This window comes from Xylocopa sonorina, chromosome 1 (assembly GCF_050948175.1).
Source record: "Xylocopa sonorina isolate GNS202 chromosome 1, iyXylSono1_principal, whole genome shotgun sequence".
Taxonomy (NCBI): domain Eukaryota; kingdom Metazoa; phylum Arthropoda; class Insecta; order Hymenoptera; family Apidae; genus Xylocopa; species Xylocopa sonorina.
This window is the reverse complement of record NC_135193.1, coordinates 15,900,777-15,924,435: the sequence shown is the minus strand read 5'-3', so window position 1 is coordinate 15,924,435 and position 23,659 is coordinate 15,900,777. Positions and strand designations below refer to the sequence as shown.

Genomic DNA, 23,659 nt, shown 5'->3' with positions numbered 1-23,659 from the left:
TTTAAAGTACCGAGCATTCATAGTTCAAATAATTGAAAGAAGATCAATTAAATGTATACGTATCATATCCAATTGTTAGTCAAAGATTCCAAATCAAAATCACAGTAAAGCAACCGACGATACTTGTCGGTATTATCATCCTCATTTCGAATAATTGCCTTACACTGAAATGATAAAACATTTTTTGCAAAATTTGTAGTCTTAATTCTGGAGTCGCCAAAAATCTCGAGCAGGTTTGCTTTAGAAATTTTTATTTCAAATGTAATCATTTTTTTTATGTATATATGTTAGATTACATTACGTGCAATACTATTTTAACGCTAATTCCAATTTTGTCATTGAAAATAATATTTATAAGTAATAAACATATTTTTTCAGATATTTAACCTTGATAATTGGAAATCCTTTCCCATTTTATCTCATTTTATTTCACATAACTTCACATAAATTATATATTTAAGACGTTCGTTACGTCAAACTTCGAATTAAATCTTTTATTAAATACACATTTTGTTCATACAACTCATACAACACCGATCTTCTAATAATTTCAGTTGTTTTAGATGTAGTCACTCTCCTGGATATTTAATAGTAGTGTCTATATATTCACCATCTGGGCTATCATAATTACTTATCGGTGGAGTATGTACTGGTCCCATTGTAGTGTATGGTAAATACGAGTCATCGAACTGGAAAGAATGTGTTTTGTAGTACTTTTTTAATATAATGTGAGCAGATACTTTTACTATATTATGTACCTCAAGTGCTTTTTTGTAAAGCTCCGTTGAGACAGCTTTTAGTTCTTTCAATGCTCTTTCCTGTGAGGTCATTATAGATTTTATAACACGCAGATCTTCTAACCACTCATTTTGTTTATACTTAACCCATTCCTTTTCTAAAGATTTCCTTCTATCTATTTCTTCCTTTGATAGCGGTTCTGTCAAGTGTCTGGTTACATCCCTGAAGAATATTTGTTTCAACATAAATACATATAATAATAAAAATTTATGGTATTAAATTGAAAAATAGCAATAGCTGATCATAACAAAACTTGGAGAAGCATGAGGAGAGTAAATGGATTACAAATATATTTTAATTCTGATGATTCATACATTTGGAAGATACAGATCCCAATGTTATTGAAAGTGATACTAAAAGTGATGTAATATACAGAATTACTACTGTTAATAATTTATATTTATTTTTATATTTGAATGAATATTCCATTATTACAGAAGACCACTTTGTGTCTAAATGATATTGACTCCACACAATGGACAACCTTTTTTCTAACATAATCCAAACTAATTGCATATAATTGCACATAAATTCATTGCAGTCAAACTCAGCATCTAATAGTACCCAATATTAAGATCTATAATAAATAAGGGCCTCTTTGGAATTACCATTTAGAAACTACTATTTCTCCCTTTGATACCCACCAAATTTGATCTCGATCAGTCACCAGTGCCTTTTCAAATAAAGCTAAAATTTACTTGCGACATGTAACATACAGTTTGATTATATCCAACGTACTTATTTTTGAGTAATTCAATTATTCCATCAATTTCAAAAACTGGTTTCATATGATGTGCATGCTTTTCTAACATGCGGATTCTTTTTTCTATCTTTCTTTTCTTCCTATCTTCTCTAGCTCTGATAATAGCGGGGTCGAGTCTTTTCTTCCTTTTAAGTGGTTCTCCTCTGGAAACAACACGATTAACGATTAATCAAATATAAAAGAAACGAAATCTGCAATTATATACTTACAAAAGTGCTTCGGATATCCGAAAACACAATGGGTAAGCGTGAGTTGAAACATTACGCAAATTGCTAATTGAGCATAGTGAAGATCTATCAGGGCAAACGATTAAACATAAAACAAATAAAAATATAATTTATTTTATGGAATTAAATACTGTAAATTGATCATGGTTACCTAATAATAGCATTCGTCGTATTCAATACGCCGATCATTTTTATAAACACTAATTATTTACGTATTTACTATGCCTTTCTTTTCCACCCTTTTTCTACTTTCCCGCCTCTACACTCCCACACATAACCTCCTAAATGAAATTCACTTTGGCTGTACTAGGTAAACTGAAAATGTCCAATATTTATAAAATTATAAATTTAATAATTGACAAACTGAGTAATATTATTTAGAAATAAGTAGTAACAGTATAATGCGTTGAATAATAATAAGAAGATAGTGAATATAAAGTGTATTGTCGTTTACCTTTAAGCTTTTCCTCCATAGATACTTGGAAGCGAATGTGGTACCAAAGTAACTTGTAAAATTTTCTAGAAACATTTGGTTTTATATAAACATATCTGTTCTAAAATAAAGTTTAACCTATATTGTAATATTACGGTAAAAGTTTTTCCATGATAAATAAAAGTGATATAATTTTTTTAACTATATAAAGTTACTAATAAAGTGAAGTAGCAAAATGTGTACGGTAAATATGTCTGGATCATGTGATGGATTTGAAACAGAAGAAATAACTGAAAATATGTAAGCGTTTCGTTCTACATTAATTCCGTATGATTTGATAAAAAAACGTGACTATGATTATTTAATTAAAAATTTTATTTATGTAACATAATTTTTTATAGAATCACACCCCCTACCGCTGATGCTATGAATGTTTGTAAAAGATGTGGTTCTGAAGTTGAAGTCTGTTTGATCAACAAGAATGCATATTGTAAAACTTGTTTTCTAACTGCATTAAGACATAAATTTAGAGCGACGCTTGGTAAATCAAAGTTGTTGCGCCCAAACGATTCGATACTTATCGGTCATTCAGGGAAAGCGAATTCAACTGTACTATTACATCTCATTACAGCTGATGTAAATGAACCAATTTCCAAGAGGTTTAAATTTCAGTCCAAAGTTCTTTATATTGATGGTAAGATTATGTCAATTTAATTATCTTTGAAGAAGAAAAATCTGTATTGATAATTTATTAATAATTTGATTTTAATTTAACATTTTTCTCCTAATACAGATGGCATGGTGAAAGGACTCACAGTTGAGGAAAGAGAATGCATTAAAAGTGCCCTGATCAAAGAAGCTGAAAGTTTACCACTAACAGTATACACTGTACCTTTGTTAAATTATACAAATCATATTAATTGTAAAGAGATTCACCCCACAAATATCGTACAAATGAGTACAACTAACGAAGATACAACATTAAAAAAAGTCTTTGAAAATTTAGAAAACGATACAGCAAGAGATGAATTATTAAAGCAATTAAAACGCAAACTACTTATATCCATGGCTCGTAAACTGAATTGCAATAAAATTTTCATGGCTGACACATCTCTCGATCTTGCGATAAAAGTTCTAGGAGATGTATCAACTGGAAGAGGTTCTCAATTGTCTTTTAATGTTGCTTTCTCTGATGGAAGGTACAAAGATGTGATGCTACTTAGACCACTCAGAGAATTTACACAGGATGATGTAGCTAGATATTTGGACTATTACAAATTGTGTCCAATTTTTAATTCTCAAAAGTATAATGCACCTTTTTCTGCATCCATAAGGAATGTTGCAAAAAGCTTTGTTTCTAAATTAGATTCTGAGTTTTATAGCACTGTATCTACGATATATCGTACCAGTGAAAAATTAGCCACAAAATGCGAAAAATCTAGTGGTGCAAACATTAATCCTAACACACTTAATATCTGCATCCTTTGCGAAGTACCTTTAAACTCGTGTTATCCACCAGAAGAACAACTTTCTGTTGTACAAGCAAAGCGATTGTCTAAGTTCGCTTCATTAGGATCTATAGATGATTTAAAAAAGGAAAAATGTCAGTGTCACAGTAGTGACTGTAATTCTTCTGAGTGTGAATCGTTGGCTGAAAAATATCTCTGTTACAGCTGTCACCTGATTTTCTTAAATTCGAAAAAAGTAGATACTATTTTACCCAATTTCATTTCCAGTGAAATCCGAGAAAAATTTGAACTCGCAAAGTTACAAAACGAGATAGCCGATTTCTTACTGTAATTAACAAATAAAATATGTTTATTTATAAAAAATCATTTTATTTGCCAATTAATACGAGATTAAAATAAAAGAACGCGTCTGCCTCTTCTTCTAAGTTTTCCTCGCGCGACAAACTTCCGTCGTCAATTCACTAGATGGATTACGTCACAGTTATTGCACCATGTTAGTGGCCAACCATGATAGAGGTAGCCTATGAGTCTCGCTTGTTATACAATAGATGGCGATGGTAACTGAACTATAGTACTGTTTCGTTAAAAAGGATTCAAAGTGAAATATTTTTTCTCTCTCATAGTATTGTCACGGTATATTGTAGTACTGTAGAGATCCCTTTTTCTCTATAAGCAGATTTGGTTTATTGTACACGTATATATTAGGTATGGTTATTTGCTACAACAAACGTTTTATACATACATAGACTAAGATATAAGACGGAATCGATAATCGTAGTATTCATTATACGCAATGTCTTTCAGATCATATAACACATTAATTAATTTTGACCATTCTAAAGTCGAGTATACTGTCTTGTTCAGTCTCAGTTTCTGTCAAATCATGATCAGTTGAAAGTTAATTGTAATGTATTATATTGATGTTTATGTAAATTTTTGTTTAATTTCAATATTATTTTGTTTATAAGTGTTAGAACCATGTCAGTACCGGAACCGGCACCTGAGTTCAAAGCCAAGAACCCAAACCATGTTCATTTGTACAACGAGCCTGCAATATACTCTCCACTTGAGCACTTTTTTGGAACTGCATTACATAATCAACACGATGCACTTTGTAGAGATTTTGAATATCAGTTGGCTCTATGTGTAGATGCATATGGATTTTATCAAGGACAATTGAAGTGTGATCTACTAATTAAAGATCTATCAGAATGTCTGCTGGCTGATAAACGGAACAGTCGGCGTGAGATAATAAGTGGAGAATTTAATCGCCAAGTGGATGCAGGAGAAAGAAAGTATGAGAAGACTAAATTTCTCCCTTTCCTTTAACTGTCGTACCATATATTATATTTACCAGACAAATTAGTTTACATGTGTCAGGTGCATCAAAATTGTGCATAAATGTTACAGCTCAATCATATATATGGAATAAATGAATGTATAAAAATAAAGTATCTGACATAAAATAGTATATTCCATATGTTTCTCTTATACTGATCCTATTTTCATTTTCACGGTACCTAACATTTTTAAATGATTTGTTGCGTCTCTTTGCACATATTCCTTTATTTAACCATTATGAATATGAATGGACATCATTGAACAAATGTGTACAGTATTTCATGCAGAACAGTTTATAATAATAACTGAAATATAAATGAATAGAAAGGAAGTAGATTTCAGAATGATTATGACCTGAGAAATTTCAACGATGCCATCTAATCATTACAGTGTACGCGTGTTTCAGATAAAACGTCACTAGATGGCAGGAAAATGTTAAAAGAGAGGAGACGGAATGGTAGAACATGCAAAGGGTCTTGGCGGGCAGACGGGCAGGCGGGTAGACGGGCATGTGAACGAACAGAAAGATACGTAAGCAGGACGGTAGGTTGCCGACTTGTTAGGCCGGAAGGCGGGCGCACCTGTCTGTCATCAGCGCCGACTGTCAATCTTACTGACGCTGGCGCACACGCCACGAGAACCCGCCGCATTCGTAGTGTTTATCTGTCAGAGACAACAAGAAATTAGTTGTAACGGGAAGTAATTCGGTTCGAAAACGACAGTGCGAGTGAAAGAAACGTAGGGAAACTACAGAGAGATACGCCGGTGAGTTGTCGAACGACGAATCAGTTAGTCGGAGAAGAAAACGTGAGAAAGGAAGAAATCGCGAGATACGCCGCGTGTTAACTCTGTTCAGCGGTATGGACACAGCATATCTTTTAGTGTTGTTTATTGTTCATCATTCACGCGTTCATACCCGATCGCCGGCAAATATCGTGTTACCTTTATGTTGCGTGATCATACTATTTTTTCATCGCATTAACGTGTACGCGTTTTCACGAGTCTCCGATCGGATTTCGTAAATATTTCTCAAAGTTTGTTCATTTAGCATGCATGGCTATCATATTCTAAGTGTGACATAACTTAAGATCATTTTTAAAGAGTACGCTAGATATATGCCTTTTCCTTTATCAGCCTTTTTCTTTTTATTTAACAACAGTTCATCGAGTATCGAGTAATCACTTTAAGCTCACGAGGACGTTACTACACCGCGTGCACGTTACATCTACCTCAATTCTCTTCATTATGGACCATCGTATTGGTGAGTGCAAATCAATTCGTTAATCATTACGCACCCGAAATAATTATGCGCCAGCGATGCATAATGTTGTTAACAGCAACGATCCGTTTGGAATAAAATCCCTTATTCGTGGTATATTGAAAATGATATTACAAGACGCCATCATCTATGATGCTATAACGCGTGGCTATCGAGCTAGCACGCAGTCAGCGAAACAGCTAGCTAATAGGCAGGCACGTGGTGGCGCGCCACGGCGCGGACTTCGTTGCTTCTACGGGGCTCACCAGCCTTATCCCACGGAATCCGCTCTTCGTTATAATTACCAACTGTCATTCTGCTTTTTCCGCCATGCCTTCCATGCCTGCCTGCTTGCCTGCTTGCTTGCTTGCTTGCCTGTCTGCCTGCCTGCCTGCTTGCCTGCCTGCCTGCCTGCCTATCTGCTTGCTCGCTTGTTTATTTCTTTGCTTGCCTACCTGCTTGTCTTATTACTGAATATGCTTTGCGTACATGCGCACCTGTAGTATATAGGCGAATATGTTTGTCTTCTTACCTATTAAGACCACCAATTGTTTTTCCTTTATTTTCAACGTATAATTTGTGCATCTTAAAGTGTACGCTGAAACTTTTAGTTTCTTTCAATATTACACAACGCGATCAAGCGTACGATCAAAAGACCTACTCTTTTCGCATAGGTGACACTTAAAGCAAGTAATGTACTGACCGATTGGCCACGTGATCGCCTTGAAAAGTGATTTTTGATATATCGATCAATTTCAGGTTTAACGTTATAGTACTTTGTCTCATGTCTCGTTTATGAAATTCTTTGTAAAGCTTTAAAAAAAGGTTTATTTTCGTACGTTCACTGCGACAAAAAGTGGCACATTTTGCGGCATGATCAAATATATGTACAGTATAAGCAAACTCATTTAAAAAGCATATGGTATTGGATGTTTTCATTTATGCAATCATTTAAACATACATATGCATGTGTATAATTCGAAACTTGCAAAAAATTTAGTTACAAAGTATCTTTGCAATCCTTATAAAAAATATGAACCACATATAAAAACGAACGCGAGTCAAGCTGTTGAATAACAAAATATAGACCAAAAAGTATAGGAACATATAAATATGTACTTGTCTTTTCACATTAGGATCGCATTTTCGTGTATCATAGCACACCATAATATTGTGCAGAAGAAGGGACTTTTTTACAACTATAAATGCAATAAATCTCACAAACTGAATCTGGAAAGTCATTGACCATAGAGCACTGGTATAATCACAAGTTTGCACACATTAAATAAATAATTACAATTATAATCATAATCATCTTGTGTAAAAGAAAATCAACTTTGGATTAGAGTTCGAGATTAGCAATTTGGTAAATGGGTCGCGATACACGATGTTATCTAGCTTTGGTCATTGGCCAGCGAAATTCGTTTGAGAAGATGCGAGGGTATTGTGTAACAGATCTAATAATAGTAATAATTGTACTACTAGTAATGGTACGAGTAACAGAAGTAATATCGATTCTTATGGAGATAAAGAATAATTATTATTTTAATTGAATGTTAACCTTAATAATTTTAGGATGATATAATTTTTTTACATTTTAATTTTCTATTCGAAAGCTCTAAAAAAGTATCGTCCAATATCAGCAAATATCGTTAGTCACTACAATAATTATTGACGTTTATCCAATTACAAGTTATTTCGTTATTATTCGTGATATTGCCTTGCGATGCATCATGATGTACATTACGTGTGCCAAATTACACTATACTATGTTAATTGTTATTTATTTCACGATATGTTTCTTGATTTAATAATCGATAGAGTTTAAAGCTTAGAGATACGTGAAAGTGAAATGATACGTAGAACGAATGTGAACGTTATACATATTGAAGATAGAGCAAAGTGTATTCTGCAGAATAACCCTAACCGTTGCTTCGTGTCATCGTGTCTTTGCTTTTGTTACGTAACCGATAGCAGTGCAGCCATTCGCGCTGCTCGTCACCTTTCGGTTATTCTCGAGGACTACCGATAGTTTTTGATACTTGTTTAACGATTGGCGGTTCGACAAATTGATCTATCGAAATATCACGTTTCATCTAAAGGTTAGAGCTCAAATGTTTCGTCAATCTTTTAAACGTTATCGATAAAAGATAACATAAAAAGGCAAGCGCATTGAACAGTATTAAAAGAGTAAAGGAACTAATGTAACAAACGGATTTCTGTGCACGTACAATGTGGATAGTTTTAAACATAATTATTAGAGCAATGAATTCATTCATCATACGACCACTGTCTCTTGACAGTATCGTAATTTTTAACCTTTCCACATTTTGGATTACGTATACGTACTAGTATTTGAGGTTATCGTATTAAGCGCCACGAGAGTGTAAAGGCTATCGTAGTTGGAATATATTTTGAAGTGAAATTTCATCGATCTTTGTCGATCTCGGTTGTCGTCAATAAAATTGAGAAGAACGTGTAAGGAGATCTATTATCGTTTCAAATCGAATGAAGAATTTCAAGGGACACACTATTTTTAATTAAATATTTTCTATAAAGAAAATCTAATAATTACAAAGGAATTCTCGTAGAAAATAGTACGATATACGATATCCTCTGCATTAAATGTGATTATTTGGACGAAATAGTTGTGAAGACGGTAGAACTCGAAGCATGAGTGGCCCAAAGGCCGTATCTAAAATCGTTCTATGCTCGCTGACCTATGAGGAATGTTCGTCTCTCTTCTTGAACCAATGTTCCCTTACGCGTCGAAGATACGATGCTCGGCCTTATGTTACTCTCGAAACACCTCGCTTATGCAAAATTTCTACGATGAATGTGTATCCGTTTAAGAACCGATCAAACAAATGACAGATTGATTAAAAGTTATTTCAAAAAATTCTAAATTAAATAGATAAGATGGCGACACCGTTGTCCAATCGTTAAGTTATCTCAGAAACGATGCTTTGAATACTAATAATTATGTATTTACGAAAGGTGCAATATCTGTACAATGAGATATTTAAATTCTATAATTTAAAATCTGACACTTGTTTCCCCTGAGTTGCAAATTTAACGGTAAATACGATTTCTCTGCATAATCAACGACCATGAGTAATCAGCCGTGTATTGCATATTCAAAAAAATTGGAATTCCTTAATATTAATTTCGATGAGTTCCGAAGAATACTTGATTTTGTAAAACGGTATTGGATTCTTCGTTGGATATTTATGAAAAAAAAAGTAATTTCCTTCAGTATAACTGGTATGCGTTAGCGGTAGATTGCTAATAGGAGGTACAAATTCATTCAATACTCGCACACGTAATTCAACATTCGCTTAAATCATTTAAAGAAACTAACGAAGGCTCGCAAAGTAATTAGGGATAAGACACTAAACGGTTTCTGCGACGATTACGGTCAAACAAAAATTGTACATTCTAATTTTTGCATAATGAAGATGTACATACTACCAATATCACATATACACGCACATGTGTAATATTAAAAAAATTAATTTAAAAAAAGGAAAAAAGTAAAACGTAATCTACAAATTTTCTGCAATATTAACGAATAATTGTAGTTCAAAATATTGAAAATATTAAATATTATAAACGGTGGTAGATAGAGGGCTGAATATCTTACTGATTGAGTAATGGAAAGGGCAAATGGTAAAAGGAATATGATAGCAACCTTATCTTTTTAAAAAATGACATCGATTGAAACGGTCATGTAAGGGTTGATAGGAAAATCGATAAGATAAAAGCATTTATATTATCCTAGACGTTCAAACGTAAATAGTAATATTGAAGATTGAGACGGTGGATGTTCTTTATTTAAGAGAAGTTGTGTTTTTTGACGTTACTATTAGACGTATTTTAAACGTTTAATGCTAATTTTTCAATGGAATATTGGTATGATGTAAAGTGAGATCGGGATGTAAATACTTATCGTTAGCAGAAGCAGAAGACGCATTTCCTCTATTTCGTGAATTGTTTTTAATTAATCAAAAGTTAGCAATAGTCAAACTAGAACACCAACAATTACGAAGAAACTACAAAAATTGCATCCTGAACGTGTTGAAGTAACGCATTTTCTGATCAGACTGAACTTTTAAATAGTTCATGCTTTTTCTGTTTTTAAATTATGCTGTATCTCGAAACCTTATCTTATATTATCGCTTCTCGTATCTTCAACTGTTTAATGGTGTGTTGAACAGATATCATACTTTTTCTAAACATACACTATACATGTACATTTCTCTTTTTTTCTGCTTTGCAATCGACGAGTGTACATTGAAACCGTGTATGTATATATACATACCGGCAGAGAATTTATGAATATTGTTCGTAAACAATGTCGACAAGAGTTCGTAAATTTCATATAATCCCTACTCAGTCTCTAATTATGTATACGTTACGTGAACAGCTTAAGAACATTACACGAACGAATAAGTTCTAGGAAATTTTTTTCTCATACTGTTCGTGCATGGTATGTAAACGCTAGTGTAAACGAACCTTTAGATGATAGTAATGATAATTTGTGCGGTGTGTATTTAACAGAAAGTATAAAATAAGATAGATGAATAACCATTTGAATAAAAAAATACAGAAAACAGTCCTATATAAACACGAAATGGAAATACTCCAATGTACTATAATGTTTATTTCGATATAAGCTTCCTCATAAAAAGTGCACGCACGAAATTATTGCTATACGAATTGCAAAAGTATTCGCTAGCTGCGTACGTGTCTCGGGAGTGAAAGTTGAAACCGAACAAAACATTGGAAACAAAAGAAATCAGATCCAGAAGGAAGTGTAAACAAAATGACGAATTCAAAAAAAAGCAGAGTAAAATTAACGCGTTACATATTTTCAGATATAAGGTAAATTAAGATATCATTAACTGAGGAATATCTTTGTTGTCGATCAAGTAAACAATTTCAAAGTTTAAAAGTAACGCTTTTTTATGTAGCATAACACCGATGAGGCAATAGAATCGAGCCTGGACGTTAAAAATTTGCATACTTTAACATTTTGTTTATACGTACGTATGAATATCAGCCGCACAATTGCAATGCGTAGTGAAATGTGTTTCCCGCCAATAAACCATATACATACTGGAGTGGGGATAACGCATTATATCGTTAGTATAATATAAAACGCCAGCCAACAGATCTCGATGTATACTTACGGAGTAATATGGCGGGAAAGACCTAACCGCTGAAGAGTTGCTGGTAGAAAGGGGCGGGGGGCGCTGTTACGACGAAGAGAGTCTAATGGCTGATACGCTAAGAAGCGGGAAGTAGGTATGCGCGCGCAAATCTCTCGGCTGTGCGCACATGCACTCAATCTCGTGTTTGGTTTGTCTCTGTCAGACGTCTGCGTCAAGCCGGCTTCCGACATGACTAGCCCAGTCGTATCAGGAACGTGATGCTGCCAAGTTTGGTTAGTTGGTCGAAGTTAAGTGCAAGTAACGCAGAAAATATTCTCCCTTTCGTTTTATACAAGCAACTAAAAGTGAACTAAAAATGGGTTTTCAATTTTAAAATAAAATGAAGTTCGTCTTCCCTTTAATTTCACGTTTGCTCGTACAATAGTTTTCCAACGTGCAGAGTGCGATACAGAGACGAGACATTTCCTATTCGTAAAAAAAGGAACGAAAACAATTTAAAGTGTAACGGTCATCAATTTTGATGAGGTTAAATCAGTTTTTAATAATGTCGAAGGAAAATACGGACACCTGTAACATCTAAATGTGAAAAACAAAAAACTCTTTTGCAAGTTCGTCGAATGTAGCTACAGCGTGTAAAAGGCATCGGAGTATTTCGTCGTTAGTGGTCATTTTAATTACCATTGCCAGTGCAACGTTACCATTTGGCCAAAGGAGTGAAATAACGTTTAAGGTGATTGATTATCTCGTCATTAAAGAGTCATTGAATATCTGTTAGTATCTGGTAAATGGAGCAACAATTCTTTGCCTTGCGTAATTTAAGTTCTGGCAAACATACCAAGATCACGAAACAAGAATCGACAAGAGAATCTAGCGACAAAACTAGACATTGTTAACTATTTTAACGAACCAATATACGACGCAAGCACATCTATGAACACGATACAGTATAAGACATATGACTGTTGAAGAGGATTGGGATATTTTGATAAATTTCATCGCCGAAATTGTCAATTGCTTTAACGCCGCGTCGGGATAGTTTACGCAACGTATATCGAACATTTTCAGTCCATCTAATCGCAAGAACGTTATGTTACCACCGGTTACCACCGCAATGCACTTGGAACAAAAAGAGAGTACCGAAAGAGTGACAGGTACACAACAACAATACCTTCATCAATATCGTAACCAATATTATCAGCATCAACATCCTCGACATCCACAGAAGCAGCAAGAATATCAACGTCATCGTCGTTATCATCGCAACGATCACCATCACTATCATTACCATCATCACAATGCTCGTCATCATCATAGGCACAAACATCAACACGGCGAGCAAACAAATCACCGTCAACCTAACCATCAGATCAGTCAGCTGCAGAATAATCCTCGTCGTTTACAAAATTTAACGACAGATTGTCGTCGTACCGCATCGCCCTTATCATCTTTGTCCGTAACGCGTAACGACAGTGCTTCTACTCAGCATGCGAATATGTTTGTGACAGGTAAGAATAGCAATAATTGCCGACACCGAAATAGATTTTTTCGGTACAATTTTCATTGAAAAACACCAACTCCGGCAGCCCTTTAGCTTGGCGACAATACCCCTTTTGGTATGACATATAGTTATATGAAAAGAAGGCGGAGTACGAACCGGAAGCAACTTCTTATAGGAAATGAACGGTTTTTGAGATACTTGGAAAAATGATTCCCAGCACTACAGTGTATTTTACTTGCAAACGTGCATTCGTGAGAACGAATCTGTCAGTATAGGTTGCTAATCATTTCACAGTTTATCCCTTGTTTATGCTTAGGTTTCGGCGAAGAATAAAGTCTCGTGCAGCAGTGTAAGAAACTTTGGCACTATCTAGCGTAACCGACCGGAATTTAGACGGTAACCCAATGTTAATGAAATACTCGCACATCAGTTTTTCACAAGCCATGTTATAAGACGATCAGTTACGCAGTAGATCACATGTACAGTAGTGTACAGGACTTTAAGCTTGCCGAAACCTAATTATAGACATTTATAGAGGGATGACATGTTAAGTATCCGGTAACATCTTGAAAATCGTTCATTTCTTCAACGAAATTTTTCTGGATTCTTACTTCATCTGGTACACCACGCACGATTGCAGTAGTCATATCAACAGGTGATATTCTCACTGTACTTAAGCCTTGTCGAATATTTAATAAGGCTCGTGAAATTGTGAAAAATTAACTTAGTTTTGAAACTAAATGTGACTAGTTGATCGCGCAATGAAATATTTGTCACTAGTGCTGTAAGTTTAACGTACAATATTATTGTAGTTGATGCACAAGCGGCGTCTATTTTCCCTCTTGAAATGTCTCTCTTTCTCTCTACCTCTTTTCTTCGTATGCTTGCATTTATTTATCCAGTCTATTAGTTTATGCCTGTGAAATATATAATGCGTAAATATATCTTGGATTGCGTATCGGATTGTGTTTCCTGCTTAGTTCTAATGTTCGTTCAATTTATTCAGTATCGTTTTCCTTTTTATTTTTGACAAAAAAAAAATATAGTTAAGATATCGTTAATTTCATTTAAATTTTTTCAAATTATATGTGTTGTTTAAGAATTAGTTACTGAAGTAATTACATGTTAGGTACGCTACACTTATCTTAACTTTTTATACTTATCTTAATTTTCTTTCACTAATTCGATCGTATACAATTTCTGTTCTCATTTAACATATCTTCTAAAACAGTTAAGTATAAATTTACTATCTTCTACTTTTTCAGTGTTTTCAAAATTTTTATTTGTTCTCAATTGGTGGTCTCACAGCTGTTTCATTATTTTTGAGAAAGTGAAAATCATCTAGGATCTAGGGAGAAAAGTAGATAAGAGAGAGAGAGGGGGGAGGCATGATTTTTTAATGATAAAGTTTTTGAGAACTTTGAGAGAAACTTACGGTGAATGATGTGACTAAAAAAAAGTGCAACTGTAGCGACATCAGATCAACTATTGTATAACACAGAAAGAAAGGTGTTTTAGGCAACGAACTACGAATACATGAATAACTATAAATGTCTAATTAAGAAGAAATGTAATCGATCCAAATATTTGTCCGGATGAAAATAGCGTTCCTCTTCTATCGATTATATATTCTCAATACAACCTGCCTTTGATCATTCCAATTCCTCCATGTTTGCTACAGATGGTGTCACAAAATGGAACTTTCGAAAAATGGTCATTTATGGATTTCGTTGCGAACGAGAAATTCTTCTCTGACATTTAAAAGCATCTTTTGAGGACTAAAACGTATTTTTACATTAAATGTGATACGATAGTTAAAAGAAAAGATGAATATGGAGACGAAAAAGTGGCAACGGCCAAATTAGCCACGTGCTATATTTAATTTTCATTTTTTTCACAGAACAATTATTCGCCTAGATTATAATTATTTTATAAATCAGATTTTTACTACTTAATACTGCGCGTTTAGATCATACGAGCGGATGCGTGTTCGCTCCCCACTACGAGCAAATATGAATATGAAACGAGCAGTAATGTGGTCGGAGTGAAGGGCGAACAAGCATTTGCACGTTACAGGCTAAACGCGCCACTAAACAGGTACCAACAATCTGATTTTAAGACGAATTATTATGTACATCTAGATAAATAATTATTCTGCGAATGGATTAGAATTTAAGAAAAATGAGAATTAAATGTAACTCCAGAATCTTTTCTACATTCTTTCGATAATTTCATATTTTTGTTTACAAGTAGCCTCTTTTTTAGTGCCTTTACGGACCCTCTGTGAAAACATTTCGGGAAGACCAAGTCACATTTTCAGGGTGAAAATTATTAGATAAAGTACTACTTTCGCTATTTATAGTTTTAGCCGATATACTATGAATATATTTTTAGTACCATTTTTTCAGCGTTTGGTTAGTTGTCTTTCTGCAGTAACATAAGAATAATTGAAATCTCATTGTTGCTGTCGACATTAAAATAATATCTGTTCAGCGAAATAATCTGTAAACAACTAACCGATTGACTGAGAATAAATGAAAACTTCAAGTACATTAAAACCAGGCTGAAGCAAGCTGGTAGTATGAGTGTACCTTTAGAATTGGTAATATTAAGTTCAAGAGTAATAAATTACTAGCCATAGTTATGTTAATTGCCATAATTTACGTCTTTAATTCTGTTAATCGGTGCATTCAATGTAAAATATGCCGGACATTGCGTAAAGTTTATGTCACGAAGGTTACAATAGTAAAAGTTTCTTTTCATCCACTGATCGTAAAAAGTGTGGAATAAAGATTTCACCGAATAAATTAGATATCAGACATTCATCCAATTTATCCAAAACGAAAAGTTGATTATTTACAATTCCTTCTTGATAAAATAAAATTAGTCGATGCATACAATGACAGCGTATCTAAAATTGTCACTGATTAACCAAAAGCGGGAAAAAAAGATAGAAAAATTAATATTCAGTTGAAAAACTAATTCTAATTTATGCAATATACATATGTATAAGAATAAATTTTGTTCCATCAAGGTATACAATCAATTTTTACTTTTGTTGTATCTATAGATGGATAATATTTTCGAGTGAGAAATGAGGGTAACAATAATTAACGACGCGTAATGCTATTATGATCTTTTGGAAAAGTTCCAAACATGTTGCGGGTCACGGATTGTCACTGTTACTATGTAACGTTGCAAGTAAAAAATACTAAAGTGTTTTATGAATCTCAATCGTTCGTCAGCAATATGGTTTTTCACTAACGGAGCCGGCATTATGGATCTTTCATTTCCTGGTCTGATTTCTTATTTATTTTGAGCTTTAAAAAAAATCAGAACAAATTTTTAACCATTCATTGTAATGCCTAATTTATTACACAACTGATGCCTCAATGAAACGTTTAACTCCTTTTAAAATGAAAATAAAAGTTTCACAGAAAGTTTTGAAATAATCTAAATTTGTTTGAAGGTAAATTTGTTTTGTGATAAATATTAAGAAAAATTATTGTTAAGTTTTACTCTTTCTCAGGAGACCGTGACCATTTTGAATAATATAAAGAAATTTGCCAGCCCTTGAAAATGTATGATTATTTTAAGATTTAAAGTTACAATTTTTAAGGAAGTTACTTATTATTGAAACGATAGGCAGCACTCGTCAGAAAACAAAGGCTTCGTATCTCTTGCTTACTTATTAACGTATGAAAAACATAGAGGTCATACGAGGCACTGAGCTACTAGTGTATACACTAAAATGAAAAAATATACATGTATATAAAAAAATTTACTTACAAAAGAGTGACGTGAACGGCAATGTGGGTCACTGAAGAGACAGTGAGAGGTGTTTAAATAGTATTTAAGCAGTCAAGGCGTTGTAGATATAAGTTGTTTTAGGTGCGAGAATCGTGGAGTTTGAGACCTTCGTTTCGGAGAAATTAAACAATGAAAATTTCTAGGACTTAGTGACCCATATTATTTTTTCCGATGAGAGTTATTTTAAAAATCACCTCTCCAAAATGGAAATCATTTTTAATTCTCGAGGAAAATATTTGCATTATACATTTCTCGTATTAATTTATAAGTTATGATTTGACGCACGTGTACTCGAATCTTCCAAAGAAATTCGTTAAGATTTTTTGTGGTTATCGCAACATGATTGTTCGTTCTGCATATTCTGGTGTATAGTAATATTTTTCATATTATATATCCAGTATAAGTATAACAATTGTTGCGACATTCATTTTATAATTATACCGATTATTCAAGGAAAAAGATTAAAAAAGATTGTTCAATAACATTATGCGGCACTAAAATGCATGGGTACATCCGTGAAGTCGCTGGCAACTCGTTGTATATTTAGCTCAATGGAGGAAGAAGGCACCGCTTCGTGTACCGATCAAACTAAGGTCATCGATATTATTTTTCTTTCGATCAGTTACTCGAGCCTGTCCCATCGGATTGATAATGGCCAGAGACATAGCTTTCTTATTGAACGTTATTTCTATCAATCTTTCTTGTCGCCATTGTCGCCGCTATCGTCATCGTGACACCCGACGTCGTCATAGTTTTCTTCTAGCTGCGAGCTTGGATCCTAATTTTGTGCCGTCGGGTTACTGGACCTTACGTAACTACAAATTCGAATGCTAAGTTTAGTCGACGCTGCAAACTAACCAGGACCACAGATTTAATTTCCGGGCGTATAGATTCGTGAAGAAACGAAAAAATTGCTACGTACTTAAAATATGCGTAACAGGCGGATAAAAGTAATAGATATAAAATACTTTCGCATTGTCCAAATATTCGAAGAGAACGATAACATGAACAAAAGGGGGATGAAATTTCTGAATCAAGACAATGTTATAGAAGTTGTATGTAACCTTGTTAACAATGATTTTGTGTATATTTATAACATACGGAGCTATTTACATTCGAATTGTGTGATAAATGCGCTGACAAGTTTCATTGATACAGTAAATTATATGCAAATACAATTTTTGTTTCTTTCGAGTAAAATTTCGGATGCACGTCCGTTTTTGATCTGACATGATCTCTACATTTAGTGAAGTATACTATATATTAAGAGCTTTGGGAAGATCAATGTGATCTATATATATACAGTTTGGTTATTATACATACAACGAGAGAGAGAGAGAGAGAGAGAGAAACACAGAGAGACAGAGAGTACGGTACTTTCTTATAAGCTGCAATATGTTTAAAAAACAATAATGTTAATAATAATATTCAATTTTTACTACTCAATTATATCCTTTATTTACGATGTTTACGACATTCAGTTCTTCTGTCCTCTTTTTTTCTTTCTTTCTTTCAATGTTATTTGTCCTCATATTAATTAGCCTACAATTGTTCACGGCTAAATAGAATAAAATAAAACCAGACTTTCAGTTAACAGCCGGTAAATATTTTTGATAGAAAAACATGTTTTTGTAGTCGTCTATAACTGCACTTAAAGCTATCTCTATATCAAGCTCTTTACACTTTCGTTTGCATGCATAAAGTGTAAAGTAATTTTGCTTCCGCTAGCAAAAACCATGATTATTGGATATAGTGAGCTAAGTGAGAAGACTAATACTATACTATTCCATATGCTGTAATCGTTGCTATTCTGCAATATTTCTACTGGAATTCAAAGTACAATTCACAACAGAACAACGATACGTCGTGAGACTTACAAAACTGCATCATACATTGTACGCACGTTTTGTGCATTAATATTATTTTTTTCAGTCTATTAGATAAGGAATTAGTCGTTAAAATGATATATTACATTAACAACATTTTCAAATTTAAAATTGTGTCATAAATCCTGCTTCCGGTAACTGTTATGGGACTGATGATTATTATATATTTGTACGTATCAAGAATACATAGTACCATGTTTGTATAGATTGTATATATCTATATAAGTATAATGCCAATAAGAGAGAGTTATAACGTATTACTCGAAATATAAAAGCATTGCACGTGTATAAAGAATATTGAGAAAGTACGAAACGAACACAGATACGAGAACGTTTCGAAATATTTGTAAAAGTGCCTACTATTTAATGATAATTTTATCATTTATGACCGTCGAAAGTTTAATTCACAATAATTGTTGATTCGTGTTTCAGCAAGGGAACGTTTTCCTTCATCAAGTAGCACCGACGACGATCAAAGCGGTTCCGATACGGAACAGGATTCGAACGCGCTACGCACTAAGGTCCACTCTGGAATACTCCATCACTCTAGCACGCATTCTGTAAGAAAGCGTCGTGGAAACTTACCAAAGCATTCGGTGAAAATTCTGAAACGATGGCTTTACGAACACAGATACAACGCCTATCCAAGCGACAGCGAGAAGCTGACACTTAGTCAAGAAGCGAATCTGACGGTACTCCAGGTTGGTACACAGTTCGTTTCTATCTTATTTTCGTTTCGCGTTCTTCCTCATGTACAGTCCGCAACAAAATCACTAGACGTTTACGATTTTCGCGACTGTGTCAATCGCGCAGTCTTGTACGATTGTTAAGACACAATTGTATCAATTAGTATCTGACGATTTCAATTTAAATAATCCCATAATATTGTACACTTCTTAAAAATGAAAGTAACGCAATGAAATTATAAGATGGAAGATATTTTGTTGGAAAATCAATCGAAATAAATCGGTAAAAAAAATAGACTTCGTTTGGTTTTTAATAATGTTTAGCATCACCTTTGTTTTCAGCAGCTCAAAGATGTTTCGATGTTTTCTGATTCTTGAAAACTTTCTAAATATATTGTAACCTGCAGGTTTGTGCATTATCGTGCTGTACAAGAACATATTTACTTAATTTTCTCTCGAGTATTAAAAACATATGTACACACAGTCTCATTTTATAGCAAATAAATTTCTTGTCATTCTCAGTACTGTATAGTCTGTCGATGCTCATTAGTAAAATAGTAGTCGTGATGGTAAGAAGATGAGAATCTTTGGAGAAGTAAAACTTACTAATTCTCTCATATAGCGTACAAGTTTCATTATGATGTGTATATGTTTGCATACAATGTACATTTTCGTTATAGGTTTGCAATTGGTTCATAAACGCCAGGCGGCGAATTTTACCGGAAATGATTCGAAGAGAAGGTCACGATCCTTTACAGTACACGATATCTCGCCGCGGTAAAAAGATGCCCGCAGGAAGTCACCAACAATCGTCTGGTCTTGGTTCAAGATCCAATCAAAACTGGGATTCGTTAGCTGGAATGAGTGCTCCGAAACGTAGTAGAGATCATGACTATGAAGATCCATCAGGACTGTTGTATCGGTTCGTCGAAATTGACAAATTAAATGTTACATGTCTTTGCGCAGCAATCGTGAAACGTTTTCAAATTTTCAGAAGCGAAGAGGACAGCCCAAATGATTATGAGAGCAGCTCCCACAGCGAGGAGGAACGTCCGTCAACGCAATGGCCAAGCGTAATAGTTTATCCTTATTCAGAGACTAAAATTGAACAAAATATCGGCCAGCTAAGCAGTTATGACGAGGCGGTTGCTCATCCAGCACGACGAGGGTAAGTGAATTATTATTGTAATACGTATTCCTCATTTCGAGAACCTATAATATTGATTATGAATATCATATCTAGGGATGACGATGAATCTTCTATGGGGAACGAAGCTGCGTATTGGAGTGCTCCCAGGCAGCATCTCATCCAAACTTCTGATGTTCCGCATGAAACAGAAGTGTATGGTACCCGTAACACTCATAGTCCTCATACGGATGAAACGCCACCTCCAACACCACCCGAGGAGGATAAAGACAAGTTTAAGTGTCTCTACTTGCTGGTTGAGGCAGCTGTTGCCGTACGACAACAGGAAAAAGAACGCGAGAGGGCCGTACCGGTTTAACAAGAACAGTGTTTTTTTTCTTTTTTTTTTTCCGTAGCTTACATCGTGGGTTTTTCTTTCTTTTTATTACTTTCAATTTCTCATTATCCTGAAGAATACAAAAGAAAACAATTATTTCGTTTTGGTGTCGTCGTCGTGGAGTTGTTTTTTAACCTCGCCTACTATGATATTCTCGCCATTTTTAAATACTATCATGGAATATCAAGATGATACGTAGTGACTCGAACGAGAAACAAGGTAATAGAAATCACAACAAGCTGTCTTTTGTAATATTTTAGCTTGGGATTTTTCTACATGCTTATACTACATACATGAATGTATGCATGTATGTAGTATATATATATAGTAAAGGAAGAATATCAAAGATTTATACAAAGTAGGAAAACAATCAGAAATGGTAGTAATATGTCATTGATCGATTGTGCATATGATCGTACCTTCAAATATACATTGTGACTATCTTTGTACGGCCAATATGCAACATAGTTGAGCCATTTTGAAATTGTACAATAACACGAAAATGCACATTTGTACTATACTGTTACAGTTTCTCAGTATTTGTTGTGTTCTTCAAAGTAACAACAACAATTCTCCAGAATGGAAGGGAAGTTTAATGAAAAATTATTTTGCCTCCTTGTTATATGGAAGTAAAGTAACATATACGTACAGAAAGAGAGGTGCATAAAATTAAATGAATGTCTAGTATGTTCTTCCGCATGAAGATTGCGCGTCTTATGAAAATGACACACCTCAATAATAACTTTGTTTGTACTTCCGTTGATAAGCGTATTTTCTTAATACACTATTGACGGGAAAACGTGAGATTGACGATCAAACAAGTGCCAAAATACTATATTATAGATGAGAGAATAAGTATGATGAGAGAAAAGTTCAATCGGAATGACAATTTTCATTGAAATATTTGTTCCGTGTATCGTAATTTGTAATAAAACATTTATAACTATGTTGTGTTTTGCGGGCGCGTGTCAGTTATCTAACATTCATAGGGAGAGAAAGGGAGAGAAAAAGTAGAAAAAAAATAAACGACATATTATCGACATGATATTTAAAAAACTTCAATTTTACGTGTTTCCATTTTCGCTAGTAGGAGGGAATTTTCGCTTATTATTGCGCTTTAAACCGATCGTTATGCACATACACGTCATAGTGATTTGCGAAAAGTGTAAAAACAGAAACCGACCAGAGAACATCGAAAACGGTTTCTTATGTTCCATTGTTGCTATTTTTTACTTACAATTATATTTGTCTACACTAATGGATCGTTCATATAATGTTAATGGTTGTGCCGTGATTTCTATCTATGATTCAAGATCATCATCAGTACTTAGATTCAGGAATACATTATTTCGAGCGTAATCTATTTTTCTTTTTTTGCTATTTTTTTCAATTGTTAATGTTAGCGAACAGTAATTTACAGCAATCGTAATTTTAATGGCGTTTATATTCGCATTTATGTTCTATAAATAAGACTGCCCGAGGAGACAATTGTAGACATATTGACGTACTTGCGTAAGGATATATATCTCCTTTTTCTCCCTCGAACAATTAAACGATAGTATAAAATTGATAATACCGCTTGACCGTTTGTTGTTCACGATCGTATATATATATATTTTTTTTTTTCTAAAGAACGATACACGAAACAACGTTCATTACTTACAATAAATATACAAAATGTGACGAAAATAAGCGCATGTGCCTATCAAGAGATACACACTTAGATGATAAGTATATATGTATACATAGGTTTATAATGCAGCCACATGATTTAACGTATGTTACATAAAATCTCAAATTTTGAAAGATTCGTTAATTCAGAATTAACGTCATGAAATGCATATAGAAAAATCATTGGTACAAACGCCAAAGACTTAACCGTTAGTTATATTGAATTATTAAGTTCTTTAAATAACTTTACATAGACAAATCCTTTTCGCCGAATACGTAGCTAGTTAATGTTTGCTGTGTGCCCGAGCGTTTGATAACATTCACTAAAGAAAGAAAAAAAAAACTAAAAGAGGAGGAAAGGGAGAAGCTGATGTCAAGTGGAGAGATGGAATCAATGGATAGGGAACAAAGTGTTTGAAAATGTGCCTGTCAAATGTTAATATTACAACGTTATTTGTTATATATATCGTGAAAGTGTGAATGTAGACGCGAACGTGGATCGGTGCAATCATGTATTAAATATGTTAACTAAACATTAATTTGTACATGTATATATGCATCGATACACGAGCTAGATCCAAACCGTGTTCAGATGCAACGAAGTTCTTTAATGTACAAATTATTATTCAAATTTATTTTTAAATTGCGGTAATGTACGGTCTCGAGACCACCTCGTTAAAAACTGTGTTAGGAAAATAGTTAACATTAGTTTAAGGAATAAGCCTCTGTTCAGCAAATGATAAACCTGTGAAAGTGATAGTTTTTGGCTGGCAGGGTTTCTTGATCGCACGAATATAAACAACAATGAAGATGATGACGAAGACGAAAGCGGCGACAAAGATAAATATGTAAGAGATGTATTTTACGAACGTGTTGTTAACTGTTACGCGATTCCATGTTTTCTAATATGCCCAAAACGTCCGTTCTACGAGGTAAACATGATAACGTTGCGGTTTAGCTCTATTTCGAATCCTCTTGCCCGTAACTAAAATGAAAAAGAGAGATGAGCTAAAATTATGCATGTGAACCAAAATTATTCGAATAACCACGTATATCTTCATAGTTCCTAACTCTTTCAAAGTTTATACACTATATATTGGGAAAGACAAGGGAAGCAGAAGA

At 34.0% G+C, this 23,659-nt stretch overlaps 4 protein-coding genes across 7 annotated transcripts; 3 read left to right on the top strand and 1 right to left on the bottom strand.

Moving 5' to 3' along the window:
* Nucleotides 1–479: 479 nt before the first annotated feature.
* On the bottom strand, nucleotides 480–2,179 carry Mrpl40 (mitochondrial ribosomal protein L40). Its single transcript, XM_076892559.1, has 5 exons — nucleotides 1,940–2,179; nucleotides 1,771–1,854; nucleotides 1,537–1,704; nucleotides 759–960; nucleotides 480–689 (listed from the first exon to the last, which is right to left on the bottom strand). The coding sequence occupies exons 1-5, from the start codon at nucleotides 1,975–1,977 to the stop codon at nucleotides 570–572; spliced, it is 612 nt and encodes a 203-aa protein (XP_076748674.1). The 5' UTR covers nucleotides 1,978–2,179; the 3' UTR covers nucleotides 480–569.
* Nucleotides 2,180–2,471: 292 nt separating this feature from the next.
* On the top strand, nucleotides 2,472–4,047 carry Ctu2 (Cytosolic thiouridylase subunit 2). Its single transcript, XM_076898867.1, has 3 exons — nucleotides 2,472–2,521; nucleotides 2,623–2,915; nucleotides 3,015–4,047. Exons 1-3 carry the CDS (start codon nucleotides 2,472–2,474, stop codon nucleotides 4,019–4,021), a joined length of 1,350 nt encoding a protein of 449 aa, XP_076754982.1. The 3' UTR covers nucleotides 4,022–4,047.
* An 81-nt stretch (nucleotides 4,048–4,128) lies between these two features.
* Nucleotides 4,129–5,144, top strand: Nd-15 (NADH dehydrogenase (ubiquinone) 15 kDa subunit). The gene is made up of 2 exons (XM_076898502.1): nucleotides 4,129–4,395; nucleotides 4,659–5,144. The coding sequence occupies exon 2, from the start codon at nucleotides 4,669–4,671 to the stop codon at nucleotides 5,017–5,019; it is 351 nt and encodes a 116-aa protein (XP_076754617.1). The 5' UTR covers nucleotides 4,129–4,395; nucleotides 4,659–4,668; the 3' UTR covers nucleotides 5,020–5,144.
* A 454-nt stretch (nucleotides 5,145–5,598) lies between these two features.
* On the top strand, nucleotides 5,599–23,522 carry LOC143432485 (uncharacterized). 4 transcript variants are annotated; one of them, XM_076909167.1, is made up of 6 exons: nucleotides 5,599–5,796; nucleotides 6,191–6,292; nucleotides 19,090–19,358; nucleotides 20,024–20,265; nucleotides 20,338–20,511; nucleotides 20,587–23,522. In XM_076909167.1, the coding sequence occupies exons 2-6, from the start codon at nucleotides 6,277–6,279 to the stop codon at nucleotides 20,846–20,848; spliced, it is 963 nt and encodes a 320-aa protein (XP_076765282.1). In that variant the 5' UTR covers nucleotides 5,599–5,796; nucleotides 6,191–6,276; the 3' UTR covers nucleotides 20,849–23,522. The 4 variants fall into 4 exon arrangements, with proteins under 4 accessions (XP_076765282.1, XP_076765276.1, XP_076765270.1 ...); XM_076909161.1 differs by lacking the exon at nucleotides 5,599–5,796 and having other exon boundaries at nucleotides 6,102–6,292; XM_076909155.1 differs by lacking the exons at nucleotides 5,599–5,796; nucleotides 6,191–6,292 and adding an exon at nucleotides 12,200–12,614.
* Nucleotides 23,523–23,659: the final 137 nt, after the last annotated feature.